Source organism: Lytechinus pictus, chromosome 11 (assembly GCF_037042905.1).
Source record: "Lytechinus pictus isolate F3 Inbred chromosome 11, Lp3.0, whole genome shotgun sequence".
NCBI classification, from domain to species: domain Eukaryota; kingdom Metazoa; phylum Echinodermata; class Echinoidea; order Temnopleuroida; family Toxopneustidae; genus Lytechinus; species Lytechinus pictus.
In genome coordinates, this window is record NC_087255.1 from 11,037,215 (window position 1) to 11,056,487 (window position 19,273).

The 19,273-nt window shown below is 35.6% G+C and overlaps 1 protein-coding gene across 1 annotated transcript in view; it reads right to left on the reverse strand.

Annotated features, from left to right (window-relative positions):
• Positions 1 to 1,155: 1,155 nt before the first annotated feature.
• Positions 1,156 to 19,273, reverse strand: part of LOC129271769 (G-protein coupled receptor GRL101-like) — a 36,339-nt gene continuing 18,221 nt past the window's right edge. Inside the window, exons 8-15 of the mRNA XM_064106729.1 lie at positions 19,030 to 19,101; positions 17,175 to 17,246; positions 15,094 to 15,165; positions 13,616 to 13,690; positions 11,953 to 12,027; positions 6,721 to 6,792; positions 5,795 to 5,866; positions 1,156 to 4,692 (exon numbers count right to left, since the gene is read on the reverse strand). Of these exons, the coding sequence (XP_063962799.1) occupies positions 3,627 to 4,692; positions 5,795 to 5,866; positions 6,721 to 6,792; positions 11,953 to 12,027; positions 13,616 to 13,690; positions 15,094 to 15,165; positions 17,175 to 17,246; positions 19,030 to 19,101 (1,576 nt within the window). The 3' untranslated portion in view covers positions 1,156 to 3,626. The remainder of the gene's footprint in view (positions 4,693 to 5,794; positions 5,867 to 6,720; positions 6,793 to 11,952; positions 12,028 to 13,615; positions 13,691 to 15,093; positions 15,166 to 17,174; positions 17,247 to 19,029; positions 19,102 to 19,273) is intronic.

The following is a 19,273-nucleotide window of genomic DNA, read 5'->3' on the forward strand; positions in this document are numbered from 1 at the left end:
GAAAATATATAATAGTTACCCCTTATGTAATCACTACAGCTATGGGGACTTCAAATTTGCCGCATATGGACTATCTGGGCTGATAAAACAAAAAATGAATATATTAATGACAGCTCTGAATAAGCAAAATTATTACATGGGTAACAGTGGCGGATTCAGAGGGCACATCCGGCCCGTGCCCCCCTCTGAGAGCCTTATTCAATATTTTTAATGTAAATATGCAGTTCTTACACAATAGTGTGCCCCTCCCCTTGAAAGTCACAGCATGTATTTTTAATCGGAATATGTCGTCCATTCACAAGTGAGGAATTTTTTTTTGCTTGTCAAATTTTCCTCGGAAAAATGTGCCCCCCCTGATAGGTACCAACCTTCTTTTGCCCAGAAAGAGTTCTTCACAGTTACGGGGCGTTGCAAGAAACTTGCGATCAATTGCAAGTCTATTTTTGGTCCCTAAAATAATCATATGTCTTGCAGTTAATTGCAAATTAGTGATTGATTGCTAATCTGCTCCTTGACAAAAAGTTTAATCTGATTTGCTATAACTAACGTTGATCTATCAGTTGTAAAACTGCAACAGAATATTTGCAATTGATCGCAAATATTTTCTTGCAGCACCCCCTATATGAGACTGCCACCATTGCTATAAATTATATTTAAAATACAGGTTTCGAAGCTACACCCCAAATTTTTAGATACGACGGGGGTAGGCCCTATTATCAGCCAAGCCACCATATACTCCTCCATTTTGCTTCAATTTTTCAATTATTGCATATGAGAAGAGTCGTTACCCCCTTATCCCAATCATGGCCGTACGCAGCGGGGGGGGGGTAGGGAAGCAGTAAGTTGCCCCCAGAAATTTTGAAAACTTAGACATTTTCTTTACTAAAAACTTTCACCAAATTCACCAAATTGAAAAAGAATATGAGAAGAAAAGGAATAAGAGGAAAGAGAAGAAAAAGAAAGACAGAAAGAAAAACAGAAAGGAAAAAGAAAGAAAGCAAAGAAAGAAAAAAAGAAAGAAAGAAAGGACTGAAGGAAAGAAAGAAAGAAAGAAAGAAAGGAAGAAAGAAAGAAAAAAAGAAAAACGAACGTCCTTGCGGCCCATGTCCATGAGAAACTACATCGTTGAAGCATCGACGCCTTTTAGTCCGTAATGAGGTAAGACACGTATAATGAACATTTATTTTTGTTTACATAAAAATATTAAATGAAATAGATACTATTACAACAATAAAGAATCACAAACAAATAGTCAATGTTAGGCATCAATTTATTTAAAGCTCACGTGAACACACACAAGTGTTATTTGCATAGTGAGAAATTCTAATCATCAGAAATCAAAATCATGAATGTTCAGCTGCATATTTAGGTAGCGTTTCATGGAAGAACTTGTCGGATATTTCATCCGACGAAGTCTATCTGTTTTATCCGGCGGTAACTTATAGTACGTCCATTATGGTCGGACATTATGTCGGATATTTCATCCGACGAAGTCTATCTGTTTTATCCGGCGGTAACTAAAGTACTGTCCATTATGGTCGGACATTATGTCGGATATTTCATCCGACGAAGTCTATCTGTTTTATCCGGCGGTAACTATAGTACTGTCCATTATGGTCCGACATAAGCAAGGTAAGATGTCAGATTCAGCTGACCAATTATACCCCAGTCACATTTCTCCTACGGCAGCCGTTCGGCGAGTCTATAACAGCCGATTTATTTCTTTTTTTATTCAAACCACCTTCACTATATATCTGGTACACAAATATGTTAAAACGGCTGTTTTCGACTCGCCGTACGGGAAATGTGATTGAGGTATTATTTGTCAGTCGACAAACGTTGATGAAACGCTCCCCAAATCAAGACAGTGAAGGTGATAATGCTAATTTAATCAAAAAGTTGAATACATGCATACAAACAGTTCCACACGACTGACATTATATTTATCGATGGTTCATCGTGTTTAGTTCAATTCAATGACAAAGAAACATATTTTCTTTCCTTTAACATGATATAATCTGTGAAATCATTAGACATATAAAAAATAAATATAAATATTGCACAAAATTGTTACACTGTAAAAAGATGTAAATACATTACAGTCTGTTTTCGTTATATACGAAACATAAACAAAAAAAATACAAACCCCCCTTTTCCGTGAGCACATCGTTTTCCCGTCCACAAACTTTTCACCCTCTTCACTTTCAATTTACTATATGCGTATGATGGTACGTTCAACTTTATTCAGACATTATTACCAACCAATATTATTATGAATAATGATTGTTATTTTATCATTCAGTTGCTCTGATATATTCCTGACCATGCAATCAATCGCCCTTAATTGAAATAGTTGTCTGGGGCAGGCGGTGGGTGCCTTTGATATATTGATATATTTGATACTGTTTTTTAATTCTCCAGTATGCCCATGCAAGGGCACGCACCCTCGTTTTGTTGTATTAAAAAAACATATTAATCTATACGATTTTATTTGGGGTTCACTTTGTTAATATAGAATCGAAAAAGAAAAAAAATCAGATATCAAATATTACAACGTGTAGAAATAAATGACAATGATATCAATAATGATTAATATAATGCAGTTTACATAAATAGTAAGGCATTTTTTGTTGAAAAGGTGAAGTTCCCCGTGTCGACAAATTGATTTTGACAATAACAAAAATCCAATTATGAAAATACTGGTGAAAAACAAAAAGCTATCGAAGAATAAGAGAATCACGTTTTTTTTTTTAATTTTTACGCTGTGGCGTGAATCGCCAGCAGCTATCCCATATATTTTTTGTTCAGTGTATATAAAATGGCGTTTCTGGTGATAAGGATGCATGCGGGCGAAACTATATCGATTTCCCGAGAAAATTACTCTTTAGAAGGTGATGAACCGTGGGGGGGGGGGGGTGCTTGAATGTGACGTCACAAAACACAAACTATTCGGATATTTTTGAGTGATTTTCGCCAAATCTCCACTTTTATCTTTCTTTTTTTGTGAATGCCTTTATCATCATGTTCCCAGCTCATTTAGGGTGAAAGAGGATGGCGGAAGTACGAAATAAAGGTAAGTCGGGGTCTAATTTGGGGGGAAAAAGTCGACATTTTGGGTCAATGGTTCCTTAACCCGCTATTTAATTTATGAATTCTAATGACAATTAACTTTTTAAACATCGTAACATGCAAAGTCGCAACATTTATCCAATTAAAGATAGTTATTTCATATACCCTTCACATCATAACTGTTAAGGACATGCACATTCGTATAATAATAATAGTAATGAATTCGAATGGTGACATGCACTTTAGGGGATTTACCAGAACTAAAGATAAACTTCAATCAGGGTATGTGTGTGTGGGGGGATGTCTGGGTGGATGTGAGTATGTGCGTGCTGAGATATCCCCTTCTAAAAATCTCATTGCAACTGTCAAATGACCAGAGGGCCCCGTTGCAGAAAGAGAGTTGCTTAAACGAAACCCCACAAAATCAAGTGCAGATCCCGAATGCGCGCCTCTGATTGGTTGAAAACCGAGTTGCGAATGATTTTTAAAGTTGCGTTTGATTGCAAATTTTTCTGCAACGGACCTCAGATTCGCTTGTTCTTGTTTCTGTGATGCAATCATTTTTGGAGTCGTTCGATGAGTGTGTAGAGAAAAGGATTGAGAGAAGAATTGATGGGCAGCACGAAGACAACCAGCCAGGCATAGACATCGGAGCTGAGGATGATGACGTCGGATTGGACCAGGATACCGAGGACGATGATGGGCATCCAACAGAAGAAATCCGTACCGACGATGAGGGACATCTTGAGCGCCATCCTAACGTCATCAGAGGAACCAGCGGCCTTGCGTCCGACCTCCTTGCGGGTGAGACGAACCTTGATGAAGATGGCGATGTAGCAGAGGAGAATGACCACGAAGCTGATGAGATTCAGTCCCAGGAATACAGCGATAGAGAACTGCCAGGTCGAGATGGACGACGAGGCAATGATGTTGTACCGGGTGTGGCCGAACTGGGAAAACGTGTAGGTGTCGAACTCGGAGTTGAAATCGGTGAGCTTCCGGATGAGCGGAAGACCAACGCAGACATCGCTGAGGCTGTAGGCGTCAGGGTTGGAACGGTTGACGAGGATAGAACCGATGGCGAGGAGGATGGATCCGATCCAGATCATGGACACAGCCACACGGGCAGAACCTACGGTGAGTCGCCGAAGACTGAACGGGAAGATGATGGAGATGAAGCGATCGACGCTGATCAGGGTTAGCATGAAGACGGAAGCCTCGCTGCTGAGGAAGGATACGAAGCCAGCTATCTGGCAAGTCAGGCTAGACCGCCACTCCTCGGCCCTGCCTCCCCAGAAATACGTGTCCCCGATCACCAGATCCATGACAGCCAGGATCACCATGTAGACGCCCATGAGGAAGTCCGCAACGGCAAGGTTGGTGATCAGCGTGGACTGAATGGACGCTATGGGCGTCGAGTTGGGCGAACTGGTGGTGAGGCGCATGAAGACGACGATCGCATTACCGACGAGGGCACTGATTCCTAAGATCCAGATAAAGACTGTGACCGCATCGTTTTGGAGGAATGTTTTACGACAGGTGAAGAGAGGGTGCGGGGGCTCGATGATGGTGCAGGTCAAACTATCAGGCATGATACAACATATCCGAGGGTCAAACACAAATCTAAACAAAAGAGAACAACATTTACATTAATCTCATTAGGCCTTGGAATTTCATTCACCCTCTGAAGAAATAAGTTTAAAATGGCAAGATGACTAAGATGACTATTAATCTCATTTTGTTTCAAGATGGCAGGACTGCTGTCACGGTTTTCAAGAATAATATGCTATTGGTATGATATACACTGCGACTTTTAATAACAAAATATTATTTTTGTGGTTAGAACAATGGGGGTAGTTTGATTTTATTTTATTGCTTTCTTCTGTATTCATATCACTCATATAATACATTCTTTCCATAACATAACAAACATATATATAAAAAACAAACTGTGTTTTGCATGATTCATAGAGGGAAAATATATATAATCATAATTATGATCTACTGCCAAATTATCAAACACAATGTCAGGAGAAGGACTGTCATCATAAGCCGATTGCTTAAAAGAAAAATGACAATTCTGGCATAAACTTTGAAAAATCACAATTCTGGCGTAAACATGTAAAATGACAATTCTGTTATAAACATGGAAATATGACAATTCTGGCATAAAAATGGCCGTACGCAGCGAAATTTCGAAAGCTTACAATTTTTTTTTACTGAACATTTTCAAACATTCACCACAAGTGTGCTTGAAATCCTCCAATTTCACTTTATAAAATGCAAATTCGCCCGCATGACAAGCTCGGTCGCTTCGCTTCCTTGCTTTTGATTCAGCCTTTGAAAAAAATTATGCATCTGTCCCCTGGAAAATATATCTGCGTCTGCGATGGTGAAGAGCATGCAAGTACACAGTTTACAAGTGGCAGAGTTAAACTATAAAGATATCAGATACTTGGTTACAAAATGCTGGATCAGCCGATTTTAGCTGTACATTTCGCGATTACGATGATGATGATAATGATGATGATGTCATGATGATGACAGAAACAGAAGTGATCTGAAAATAATTGACTTCTTGCAATGTACTCTCAATTCCTTGCTTCATAATATAATTGGGGATTATTCCCCAAGGGGAGAGAGTGCTTCTTAATAATTGTATTCTTGATTTTTTGTACAATCACATTCCCGTCACAAAAAACCCTTCTGATTAACATATACTTACAGTGTTTGAAAACTCGGGCCAAACTTGAGGATTTCGGGATAGAGGTTGATCTTTTTCGCCGACAAAAGGTGTCTGAAATAAAATACAGTAAGACTATTCATAGACAACATATACGAATGAAACTTGATTAGTATAAATTTAATAAAATATCTTGAAATGAAATTTATTTTTTAAATTCATTTATTGGTATATGCACATATAAATATTGACCAGCATCAGGGCTGAAAAGGGTCAATTTACAATATCACTACAAAGTGAAAGAAAATGAAAACAAAAACATGACTACAAGTACAGTAAATATATAATTTTTGATTATTGATTGAATGGCATCAATAATTGTGGAAATCAAAATAAAGTGAAGTTATTCATATCACATGTAATGAAATACACATAAAATATTAAAACATGACATAATTTTATCCCTATTGCATACCACTCGTGTTGTGCATCACTATGGGTGAACCTGAACAAAATTCTGAAACGTCTTGAAGGAGAATAACACCTTTGCACAGGTAAGCTTGCATGAAAGCAGCGAATCAAAGACTAAGATCAGTGAAAGTCTGAGGACAATTTGACCAATAATAAGAAAGCTATGAGCATGTCAATGATGAGATCAGTAATGATACGGGATCCTCCCATTGGCAATGCAACCATGATTAGTGACATCAAAGAAGTACAACTCTCAACTTTGTACTCTGGAAAATAAACCCCCAAATATTTATTTTTGCTGTTTTGATTAGGGCGTCGGCAATTAGGGTGCCATGGGGAGGTTGCCCCTGTGATTTTCAAGTGATGAAGGAAAAAGGTAGAAATTTTTTTTTTTAAATAAGACAAAAACGCGGGAGTAATGAAAATAGATTGCTATGTAAGGGGTTTGTCTAATTAAAAGTGGCAGTATCAGCAAAAGCAACAACAACAAAACTTACAGGTCTTCGAGGGCTCTCATTTGCGTAAAGCTTTCCGGGGCGATTTCCTCAATTGGATTTCCCTGCAAATTCCTGATAAAAATAAACGTAAACGTACGTGAACAATCATTACAAAAGGATCGTCGAGCCCAGAGAAACAATTTTTTTTTAATGTATTTTTATTACCTGACTTAGATTAAATGTCTAAAACATGGCAGAACTTGAACACTTGAAATATGTTCCTTTTCTGGCGGGGTTCACTAACTTTTTAGTATGAATGTATAGGTAGTTTTCCCCGTGCGGATTCCTAAAATAGACACGAGTGAATTGATAATAAAATAATAATAGCATATTATTCCTCATTAATGACGCTTAAGACGACATCTCTACACTGTAAAAAAATATTGGGTAACATTTTAACCAGCACGAGGGTAATTATGTGTCTAACCAATTTGGGGCAGTATTTTACCCAATGCCGTAAGTATATTGTCCAGTAAGGTTAAAAAAATAAGCAGCAATTACTTTTAAAATGGGCAAGACTTTCATCACACTGGATAAATAAAAATGCCCGAAAGAAATGCCCAATGTTGGTTGGACACATAATTACCCTCATGGAGCATTTTACCCAATATTTTTTAGAGTGTAAGCGTTAAACAGACTTAATATTATATAAAAGTTGTTTGTGAAAATTAATAGGTTGGAATGTTCATATTCAATGCTATATAACATTTTTTCTCCTTAAAGATCACGTCCATGCACCCAAGAAAAATGTTTATTTGAATCGATAGGGAAAATCAAACTAGCATATCGCTGAGAATTTCAACAAAATCAGATGTAAAAAAAAATAATAATAACTAATGGAAAAAACAAATGATAAATTATGTAAGATTTGTGATTGGTTCGATGCAAACGAACTCGGTGCTAATTATATGACAAAACTAAATTCTTGTATTTTCGAAAACCTCAATAGCCTCACAATGTACCCTTTGACTTCAATATTAGAATTAGAAATGTAACTTTAAAATTAGTAAACTCCGTATAATGTGTATAAAAATGCTATGGGTAGAAATAATAGTCGTGTAACCACTGTAGATAAGTATTTTGTGTTAATCGTCTTTTTGTGAGTTTGTTTTATCTTCTGTTCATGTTGTAGTGGTGTTTTTTTATGTAATACTTTCGGTCATGTTAATACATGAAAATGTCATATTTTGGGGGGTTGCGCTATACCCCGGCGATGCCGCCAGGACGACAGTGGACCGACGGGTATTACCGTACCCCTTTTCTTCTTCGGTTAATGGATCGTCCTGTCGGCAGGACTAGGGTACAAGTTACTAGTAAATTATTCTGAGTACACAATTTATTTAGGATATGTTGTATGTACTTATACAATGTTCTGTTTGATTGAAGTGCAACGATATGTTTTGTATACTTTGATTGTTTTTGTGACGAATAAAAACTGCAAAGATAAAAAAAAAATAATAGTCGTGTCACCAGCAAATTAAACATAATTAAAGAATGAAGATGCGGAACATAAATAATTCACATAAATAAGGAAAAGAAGCGGGTCCAGTATGGAGCCTTGGGGGACTCCATACTGGGTGATCGAATATTGAGAGTCATAATTGTTTGTCGATCAAGCAAGTAGCTCTTAAACCATTCCCACACTGTGCCCCTAATACCGTAATGAGATAATTTATATAAGAGACTTAAGAGTATTATTGTCTATGAGGTCAAAGGCTATTGATAGGTCTAGGAATATTCCTAATGGGTGGTAATTATTATTCATATTAATTAAGAAATTATCGTTTATTTCAATTAATGCATGCTCACATGAGTGCCCTACCCTAAATCCATATTGACAGTTGTGCGAAATTAGTCTTTTGTAAACAATTTTTTAGGATTTTAGAAAAGCATGGTAACAATGTAATAGGCCGGTAATAAGAAAATATATGTTTATCACCTTTTTTGAAAACTCGGATGATTTTTCAGATTTTTAAGCTATTAGGTACTTCGCACCAAGACAATAAAGATATTATATGATTATTTTTTTATAACAAAGGAGCTTAAATCGTAAAAACTAGTACAATAAGTCAATTTTAATTCCTTTCAATAATTTTGATTATTATTTCTAATTTAATAATTTCAATTAATTATAGTTCGTTGGTCGGATAAATATACATAGAGGATTGGCACGGATTACTTAGGTATTGACTAAAATGAGTATTGAAATTATGAAGAGATTGCTTTATGGTTTTTGAGGCAATATTAGAAAAGAAGTTGTTAATTATCTTCATAACTATAAACTGAACATTCTTTTTCATAAAATATAAAGGAAAAAAATCTTACACAATTAGGTGGTTTTAGTTTGCCAAACCTTTCTAATACTATTTTCATTCTTGGATAATAAACCACAATAATATTTTTACGAGCTGATTTAAAATGTTACAATATTTCTTATATTTCATTTCAACTGATTTTGTACGTTTCTGACAAAAAAGTTTGTGAAGTCGATTTTCTTATTAAAGCATTTTGACAATCCATGACTAATCCAGGAATTTTTGGCTGACATTTTTTTTTTCAAGTTTACAATTTACATTAAATACTGATTTAAAAACTTCAAGGAACTTATTATACGCATCATCTGCATCACCTAATGATAATATATGATTCCAGTCAAAAGAGAGTAACATTTTGTTGAGGCTATCAATATTTTCTTTGTCAGTGCATTGACGTCTGATTTAGGGGATCAGGACAACTACCCCCCGGACAATTACCCCCCGGACAACTACCCCCGGACAATTACCCCCGAGGACAATTACCCCCCGGACAACTACCCCCCGGAAAATTACCCCCTGAGGACAATTACCCCCAGAGGACAATTACCCCCCGGACAATTACCCCCCGGACAACTACCCCCGGACAATTACCCCCCGAGGACAATTACCCCCCGAGGACAATTACCCCCCGGACAATTACCCCCGGACAATTACCCCCCGGACAACTACCCCGGACAATTACCCCCAGACAACTACCCCCGGACAATTACCCCCAGAAAATCCCCCCTTCTCTCCAGCATCAATGTTAGAATTAAGCGGGACCCATTGTAAGTTTTGGTCGGTGGCACAGGTTTTCGAAATATTTTCTACTTTATCTTACGTTACTAACTTTTTCTTTCTCTTTTATATTGCTCTTTCTCCTGTTCTCTCACTTCGTTCTTTTTTCCTTTTTTTGTTTAGCGGCGCCTTCTGCATCATGAAAAATGAGGGGGGGGGGGCTTGCACCCGAAACCTCTCGTTTGGCTATGCATATATACATCAGAAAATGTGTAAACTGGCCCTCATACTAAGTTTTCATAGAACAATTGAACACGATTAGTCATAATAATCACAAATGCTGAATATCTCTGATTCCAACTGATCTGATTTTTTTAAATATTTTTTTTGGGTTTGATTTCAGGAAAGAAATCAGGCAAATAGATAAAACGTAAAAAATACACCTTCATATGTAGAAATATTGAAAAGTCGATAATGCAACTATCAACACTATCACTGTCAAGTATAGGACCTATAAACCTGTTATTAAAAAAAAAATCAACTAACAAGAAGCTAAGAATTATGAAACAATTGGTGCACATTCCAGATTAAGATGTGGCTTTATAACTTAATACAGTAAGCTAAAAAACTTTATGCAAAGATAATACACACAAGAACACCTTGTAATTTTACCATTTAGGCCCTAAATGGTAAAATTACAAGGTGTTTTGAGTGTATTATTCTTGGGTGAAAGCAATTAAACATTAAAGAAGGAAATCAAGTACTAAAATTACTAAATTGTAAACAATATGACATTATCAAATACAGTGTTTTTTCTATACAAATTGGCAATCGTGATAGTATACAATTCGTTTAAGGTGCATTTTAAGGACGGTTTGTAAGAATTTATAAAGAAGTAGGCCTATGCAAATCAAATAATGCGACCGAGCAGCGTGAGCTGAAAATATTAATATTTAGACCATGCACGGTTTGTAAGAATTTATAAAGAAGTAGGCCTATGCAAATCAAATAATGCGACCGAGCAGCGTGAGCTGAAAATATTAATATTTAGACCATAAAACGGACATTTTACAGAGCACTTAAAAAAATCAATTTGTAAATTAAAAAATAATGAAAGCTCGATATCCGAGATGAAATAAGTTTTGTATATTAACTTCAAAACTTGATATTTTAAGCTCCATATCAGCCTATATTGAGCAAGATATGAATCTCATCGAAAAGGCAATGCGAGCGGGAAGCGCGAGCGAAAAATTTAATATAGTGACATGAAATATATTTTTTTAATCATTTTCATTGTTTCATTTTAATCATTTGTGATTATTATGACTAATCGTGTTCAATTGTTCTATGAAAACTTAGTAAGAGGGCCAGTTTACACATTTTCTGATGTATATATGCATAGCCAAACGGGAGGTTTTGGGTGCAAGCCCCCCCCCCCCAATTTTTCATGATGCAGAAGACGACGCTAAACAAAAAAAAGGAAAAAGAAGAAAGTGAGAGAACAGGAGAAAGAGCAATATAAAAGAGAAAGAAAAAGTTATTAACGTAAGATAAAGTAGAAAATATTTCGAAAACCTGTGCCACCGACCAAAACTTACAATGGGTCCCGCTTAATTCTAACATTGATGCTGGAGAGAAGGGGGGATTTTCTGGGGTTAATTGTCCGGGGGTAGTTGTCCGGGGGGTAATTGTCCGGGGGGTAGTTGTCCGGGGGGGTAATTGTCCGGGGGGTAATTGTCCTGGGGGGTAATTGTCCGGGGGTAATTGTCCGGGGGTAATTGTCCGGGGGGTAATTGTCCTAGAACCAACGATTAAGGATAAGACCTTATATTATGGGTAATTGAAAAAAAATAGCAAACGGTCAGTTGTGTCGTCATAAAATATTCAAGAAGTTATATTTCTTTCACATACATTCGTAAAAATGTTGTCGATTAAAGTCGAGCAATGACTTATTCTTGTCGGACGGTTAATAAAGGGTCGGAGGGAATTATTATACATTATATTTAAAAAAATCATTTGACATTTTGACACTTTTGACACTTTCTTATTTTACATCAGATTTTGATGAAATTTTCAGTGTTATTGCTTTTTGGATTTTTCTCTTTTTATTCGAATCAACTTTTTGTTAGGGTGGACTTGTCCTTTAAATAGTCGGATCGCAACATGCGCTGAGCTTTACTAAAAAAAAATCAATACTTACAGAACAACCAGTGAATCTTCAAGTCCAGCAAGGAGCGAGGAATTGATGGATCTGATGAAATTGTTTTCAAAAATTCTGAAAAATATAACAGTAAGAAATGGACAGAAACTTAACCCAGCCCGCCATAATTTTACAATAGATAATTCACCAAACAGTGAAATATATTCTGAGCGTTCCAACTAATTGGTCTATGTTATTTCTGTACTTGAAGACTTTACACTGCTTTAGATTTTACTATAGTTACATCAAGTTATTTCATAAATGGCCATCAGAATAATGGTCTTTTCAATAAAAATGGGAAAGAATTTTCGATTTACCACTCTATCATCATCACGCACTGGAGGACGATGTCGTACAGTCCCACTGCACGGGCGGATCCAGCTTTCGCCAATAGTTGGGGGGGGGGGGCAAAAAAATTTCACCCATATTTTCCCCGATCGGCCGCTCATATTTGATTTTTGTTTGTTTCTTTGAAGGGAGTAGTCCTAACAGTCACTTTTTAGCTTTAGTCTTATCAAATATAAATATGTAATTATCTCATAAGCCCTATTCAAATAGTACGAGGGCGAAGCGCAAGCTATTTTTTTTTTTGGGGGGGGGGAATTTCATGTATTTTGTCCTGAAAATTGAATATTCTGAGCAATGTTTGTGATCCTGAACAAGATGCGTGTGCAACTAGATAATTACTAGAAATTTTAAATATAAGTTCTGGGGCCCGTTGCAGAAAGAGTTGCAATCAATCGCAACTCTAAAACATCATGCGCAACTTGATATTCAACCAATCAACAGCGCGCATTTGGGACTTGCGATTGATTTTTTGACTTGCGTTTAAACGCAACTATTTCTGCAACGGGCCCCTGGCCTGATCTTAAAGGGACCTGTGAAGGACTGTTTGCAGCAAAGAATTACGATCGATCCAATCAATCTCAACTGTATGGAAATCCATCCACACCATATTTTTTTCTACAGGAAATTCGCACATCCAGAGAGAATCACACTGAATTTTCAAGAGAATGATGAGTGTATATCATATTTAGAAAATAATTTGAACCAACGTACATGTTAGATGGTGACGTTGCTGGCCGTCCATAGTTGTGGTTGATTGGATCAATCGCAATTCTTTGTAAGACGGGGCCCAGACCTACCAAAGCTATTACGTTATTACAAATGACAAATCATTGGTCGATATGTACCGAGTTTCGTCGGTGTGGCTGTAACAATGTACATAAAGTCAATCACAGATAAATTACAAATTCGCTCATATATCAGAAACCATGCAGCGATTCTAATTATATAATTGGATAAACAGAGTGGATTCGAATGGTACTATATGCAAGTATTAATTCCCGTTTCGATATGCTTCGATCTTCGGAATTAGTAACCTCTTTTATTCAGACAACCACCATCTCTCTCTTTCTCTATTTAAAAGGGAATTAAGACATTTTTTCCAGTCCGGAGTTTTAGGACTGTAAATTTCATTTCATACTTTGATGTATTCCTTTTTTTTTCTTGTTGTAAGCGCTTTGGGCCATTTTGGGAAAAGCGCAGTACATAAATAGTAATAATAATACTAATTACAATAATAATATTGATAGTAATAATAATGATAATAATAATAATAGTTCATGGATCTTGATGGTAACGAAGATGCATATATACTTACAAACGTTGTAAAGAGCCTCCCATATCAGCAAGAGATCCATGTCTTAAATCACTCAGGCTGTTGCTCTCCAAGTCCCTTTTTTTTAAAGGAAAATAAATGAATTCGATTATTATTGCTACAAAAATTATTTAGTATATGGATTCCATTAAAAATTCCATTATGAATTCTAGTATTATTGCTATAATTATCATAATTACACATGTTAGATATTTTGTTGTATTTATTATATACAATACCTATTACATAGCAAAACCGCTGTTTACAATTTTATACTGTACAACGTACATGATCGGCGATGATTATTATGGTTAAGTATGACAAAATTTTCAATGCTCTCCAAAATCACGACCTCTATCACTTCTGTATTAATTGACAGGCATGTCTTTGCTTATGGGTTCACCCTTAAAAGCTCTTTGCACCTTTAAAGCTACACTGTAAACAATATTGGGTAAAAGTTTAACCAGCACGAGGGTAATTAGTATGTGGCCAACCAATTTGGGGCAGTATTTTAGCCAATGCGGGAAGCATATTGTCCAGTAAGGTTAAGAAATAAGCATCAATTACTTTAGAATGGGCAAACTCTTCATCACAATGGATGAATAAAAATGCCCCAAAGAAATGCCCAATGTTGGTTGGACACATGATTACTCTTATGAAGCATTTTTACCGAATATTTTTTTAAAGTGTATGCACTGGTTTTGCTGCATGTTAGGGTGCAGAGTAAAAAAAAATCAATAATTTATTGTTTTTAATAGACATCTGACCCGGAAATACTCCCAAAAATTCGTTTCGCCCGATTGATCGAAGGCCCGGCAGCCACTGTGCAGCACCAAATTGACGTAGCTCTAACCCTTGAGCGCCAAACAGGGTAGCAGCAACTCCCTCTGTTAACGTCTTTTTGGTCTCCCGTGGCAGGGTTTGAACTCCAGAACACCTGGTTGTGAGGCGGACGCTCTACCAATGATCGAGCCAACACACCGGTATTAATTTAAGTAGTACCCTTTGGCAAAAGAAACATATTTTTTTGTATCCTTTGAAGACAAGAAAAAAAAGATGCAAAAATGTGGTGCAAAGTTGCACCTTTAATCTTTTAGGAAGCAATCGGGAATTTTCGGATGCAAACATGAACGTCAAGGTGCAATTTTCCACTTTTTCCCACTAAGGGCGCAAAATTGCACCCATTATTGTGTGGCAGATGTTGCGATTAGGACCCAAAACTGATGCGTTTAACAGAGGAAAGTCAGATTAACATAATATTCCCTGATGGCTACGACTCGACTAAAACTGACTTTACCTCATGTATACATTCAAATGAAACCAATTTTAGGAAAATCCGTATGTGAGTCCTATTTTTTTCTCGTTGTGTAATTAAAAGAGATACTGAGACATATATAAGAGGGGCAATCAATCAAGAATGTAAAATATTTATCAAAGTTGATGAAAATATTTCAGGACGAGAAAAGGAAAAAGTTACTTACATAATAAGGATATTGTTCAGTCCCCGGAAACAGCCCTCATCCAGCCTCGCAATTAGGTTGTGTTCCATGTACCTACAAGAATTGAAGAAAATATAATAATGATAACAATAATAATAATAATGATAATAGTATTAATAATATTAAAAAAAAAAAAAATAATAATAATAATAATAACAGGCATTTGTATAGTGCAATCCATCGAGAAACAATCTATTCCGAGGCGCATTGTTATTATTATCATTACCCCGGCTTTAGTTCGAGCTGCCTTTCAGAGTTCGTGTATTCAAGGACCTAATACATCACCTGGGTCGAGTGCAGCACATTGTGGATAAATTTCTTGCTGAAGGAAAACACGACATGGATAGGATTCGAACCCACGACCCTCTGTTTGAAAGGCGACAATCAGAACCAAGGGATGGTCCGGGCTGAAAATATTTATATCTTAATACATAGAGTAGAATTCACTGAACAAAATGCCGAAAATTTCATCAAAATCGGATATTAAATAATAAAGTTATTGAAGTTTAAAGTTTAGCAATATTTTGTGAAAACAGTCGTCATGAATATTCATTAGCTGGGCTGATGATGTCACATCTCCACTTTCCGTTTTCTTATGTTATTACATAAAATCATATTTTTGTCATTATTTCATACTTGTGTGAATAATACGTCTCCCTTATAATGAAATAAGTTGGAGCAATAAATATCTAATGCGCTAAATCAGTTGTCAATCCAATTTTTCTTGTTCTTGGAGGAAATTTTTTGAATAAACCTAATTTCATATAATAAAATACAAAAGAACAAGCGGGGATGTGACATCATCAGCCCACCTAATGAATATTCATGACGACTGTTTTCACAAAATATTGCTTAACTTTAAAATTCAATAACTTTGTTATTTGTTATCCGATTTTGATGAAATTTTCGGCATTTTGCTCAGTGAATTCTACTCTATTTATTAAGCTATAATTACTTTCAGCCCGGACCATCCCTTTAACAAGAACGTTTACCTTCCTGCTTTCAGTTCCATGGATATTGCACTCGTCTACGACTCTTGCAATACATGCAATATATTTGATATAATACTCAAGGGTCCTCGATGACATAGATCAATATTGACCAATTTGTACCTTTATATATATGTTACACTGCAATAACTCCGACGTTGATTAACACCAGCCAGGAATCTATACATGTCCACACCAGAGAATTAATTGAATCAACACCAGTTTGGAATCACACCGATGCTGTTTTAATACTGCTTGGTGTTGTATAAACACCTATCTGGTGTTAGACCAAAACCAAACTGGTGTTGTTTAACACTTCTCTTGTGTGGACATAGATTCCGGGCTGGTGTTAATGCAACACCGGAGTTTTTGCAGTGTAATCATGTTGCTGTACATCCTCATTGACTTTAGATGGAAAACATAATTATGTAACCTGAGAATGTACCTGGTGCTTGATAAGTCACCGGGTTTGTAATGGTTTCATCTAATTCAAAATCGTCACCGTCACGAGATACCATACTGGTACGAGAAAATGTGTCTTCTTCCATACGCCAAAAAATACAGATACCCCTTATACTAGCCCAAGGAAACTTTTAAGAACTTTATGTTCGTGAAACAAAATTTATTATATCAGAAATCTCTACACTGTTAAAATGCTGTTTACATTTTAAGCATATTTTCTAAGCACGTCACTCTAACAACAATTAAAAAAAAACCACTTTTAAACAACTGATTAAACTTTTTTGAAATTGTTTTAAACTTTAAACAATATTAGTTAGAGTGACGGCCTTGAAATTGTAAACAACATTTTTACATTAGAAACTTTATATATATTAAGATATTCCCTTTGCTGAAAGCTCTTAGAATTTTTAAAAATTCAAAGAAGTTATGTCTTTATTCTACAATTCTGAAAACATATATTTCCAATCCTTACCCACTAATACTAGTATATTGAAATTATATCAAACATTATAGAGTAATTATTTGGCAATTTACTTCCAATCATCTTCCATTTTAGACAGACTCTGATATTAAAACAACAACAACAGCAACAATTAAACAGCTAATTCTTACAAGGCACGGAGATTTGTGAGTCCTTCGAACGTCCCGTTTTCAAGGAAAGTCAGACTATTATTAAGCAGTGCCCTGGATGGGGATAAAGGAAGGAAATTCGGTTAGGAAAGAGAAAAATAAGCCAATGATAATCAATTAAAAAAACCCACAATATACAAAAAACGACTCAAACCTACTAGCATTCAAATACCTTTAGTATCCCGGTACACAACACGAATTCCCACATTCAAATGCAATCGAAAACGTATTTTCATTCTCTATCTTGTTCAATATCTGATTTAAATCGTTAAAAAATCATTTAACTTGATTATTCCGTCAACATCGTTACCATCACTCAAAAGACCAATAAGCATATATGTCTAGTGATAAAGAATTTTTAGCCATAATATTGCAATTTTTCTCAGCATTGAATTTACTTAAAGGTCAAGTCCACCCCAGAAAAATGTTGATTTGAATAAATAGAGAAAAATCAAACAAGCATTATGCTGAAAATTTCATCAAAATCGGACGTAAAATAAGAAAGTTATGACATTTTAAAGTTTCACTTATTTTTCACAAAACAGTGATATGCGCAACTCAGTGACATGCAAATGAGACAGTCGATGATGTCCCTCACTCACTATTTATTTTGTTTTTTATTGTTTTAATTATACAATATTTCATTTTTTATAGATTTGACAATAAGGACCAACTTGATTGAACCATATAGTATTAAAGGAGAATGAAACTCTTGGAGCAAGTTAGCTTTTGTGAAAGCAGAAAAATCAAAGAATAAGATCAACAAAAGTTTGAGTAAAATAGGACTAGAAATAGAAGAGTTATGAGCATTTGAATGTCGAGATCACTAATGCTATGGAGATCCTCCCATTGGCAATGCGACCAAGATCTATGATGTCACAGATGAACAACTCTCCCCTTTTGGACACTGAAAATATACCCCAAAACATCTCTTTTTGCTCATTCTAATCATATGACCATGGATAGCTCTATGATATGACAAACGATTCATCAATGATATAATGTTGTGAAACCTCTGTACTTGTCCTCTCATAAAAAGAACACCTCACCTTGTGATAGACTCTATAAAAGTGAGAATATAATTGAAATAAGTACTAAAGTAATGAGGGAGTTGTACGTGTGTGACATCACAGATCTTGGTCGCATTGCCAATGGGAGGATCTACATGGCATTAGTGATCTCAATATTCAAATGCTCATAACTTTCTTATTATTCATTCAATCTTCCTCAAACTTTCAACAATATGTTTCTTTGATTTTTCTCTTTGATATGGATTAAGCTGGTTTCAAGGGTTTTATTCTCCTTTAATCAATGCTAATTGCACATCTTCAGGGAGGAATTAATCGTTGTTTCACACGACAACAGTGAGAAAATTGGAATATTTCATATTTCACATAATAAAATACAAAAGAAATAGTGAGTGGGTGATGTCATCAGTCTCCTCATTTGCATACTGACAAGGATGTGAATATAACTGTTTTGTGAAATTAAGCGAAACTTTGAAATGTCATAACTTTCTTATTTTACATCCGATTTTGATGAAATTTTCAGTGTCATGCTTGTTGGATTTTTCTCTTTTGATTTGAATCAACTTTTTGTTGGGGTAGACTTGTCCTTTAAGCATGTTAAGAATATCACTGTCGCTGTTCTATGAAAATTCATTCTTAAAAAATGATGGATAGATATAAAGCTATTAACAAACGAGAAAAATTCACAACTTAATGATATTCACAATAAAAATTAGGTAAGCAACAAGAACGATGTCGATGGCAAAAAAAAGATTACTGAAAGATCTTTAACGAGAAAATGAAATTTAGAGAAAAAGAACAAGACTTACATCCGCCAAACTCGAGTATTATCTCTGAAAATACCGGGAGGTAAATATTCCAGTTGACACGAATCCAAGTAGCTGAAATAAATCGATGATAACAGAAGAAAGGTAAAAATTACCATAATGAATTCTATATTTTAGAGATGTATATTTATTGCTGTTATTTTTTGTTATCACTTAAAGTTGGAATTCATGTTGAGATTAAAAATTCATCTGTTAAAGCCTGTCTTTAGTTTTATTAAATTCCTCC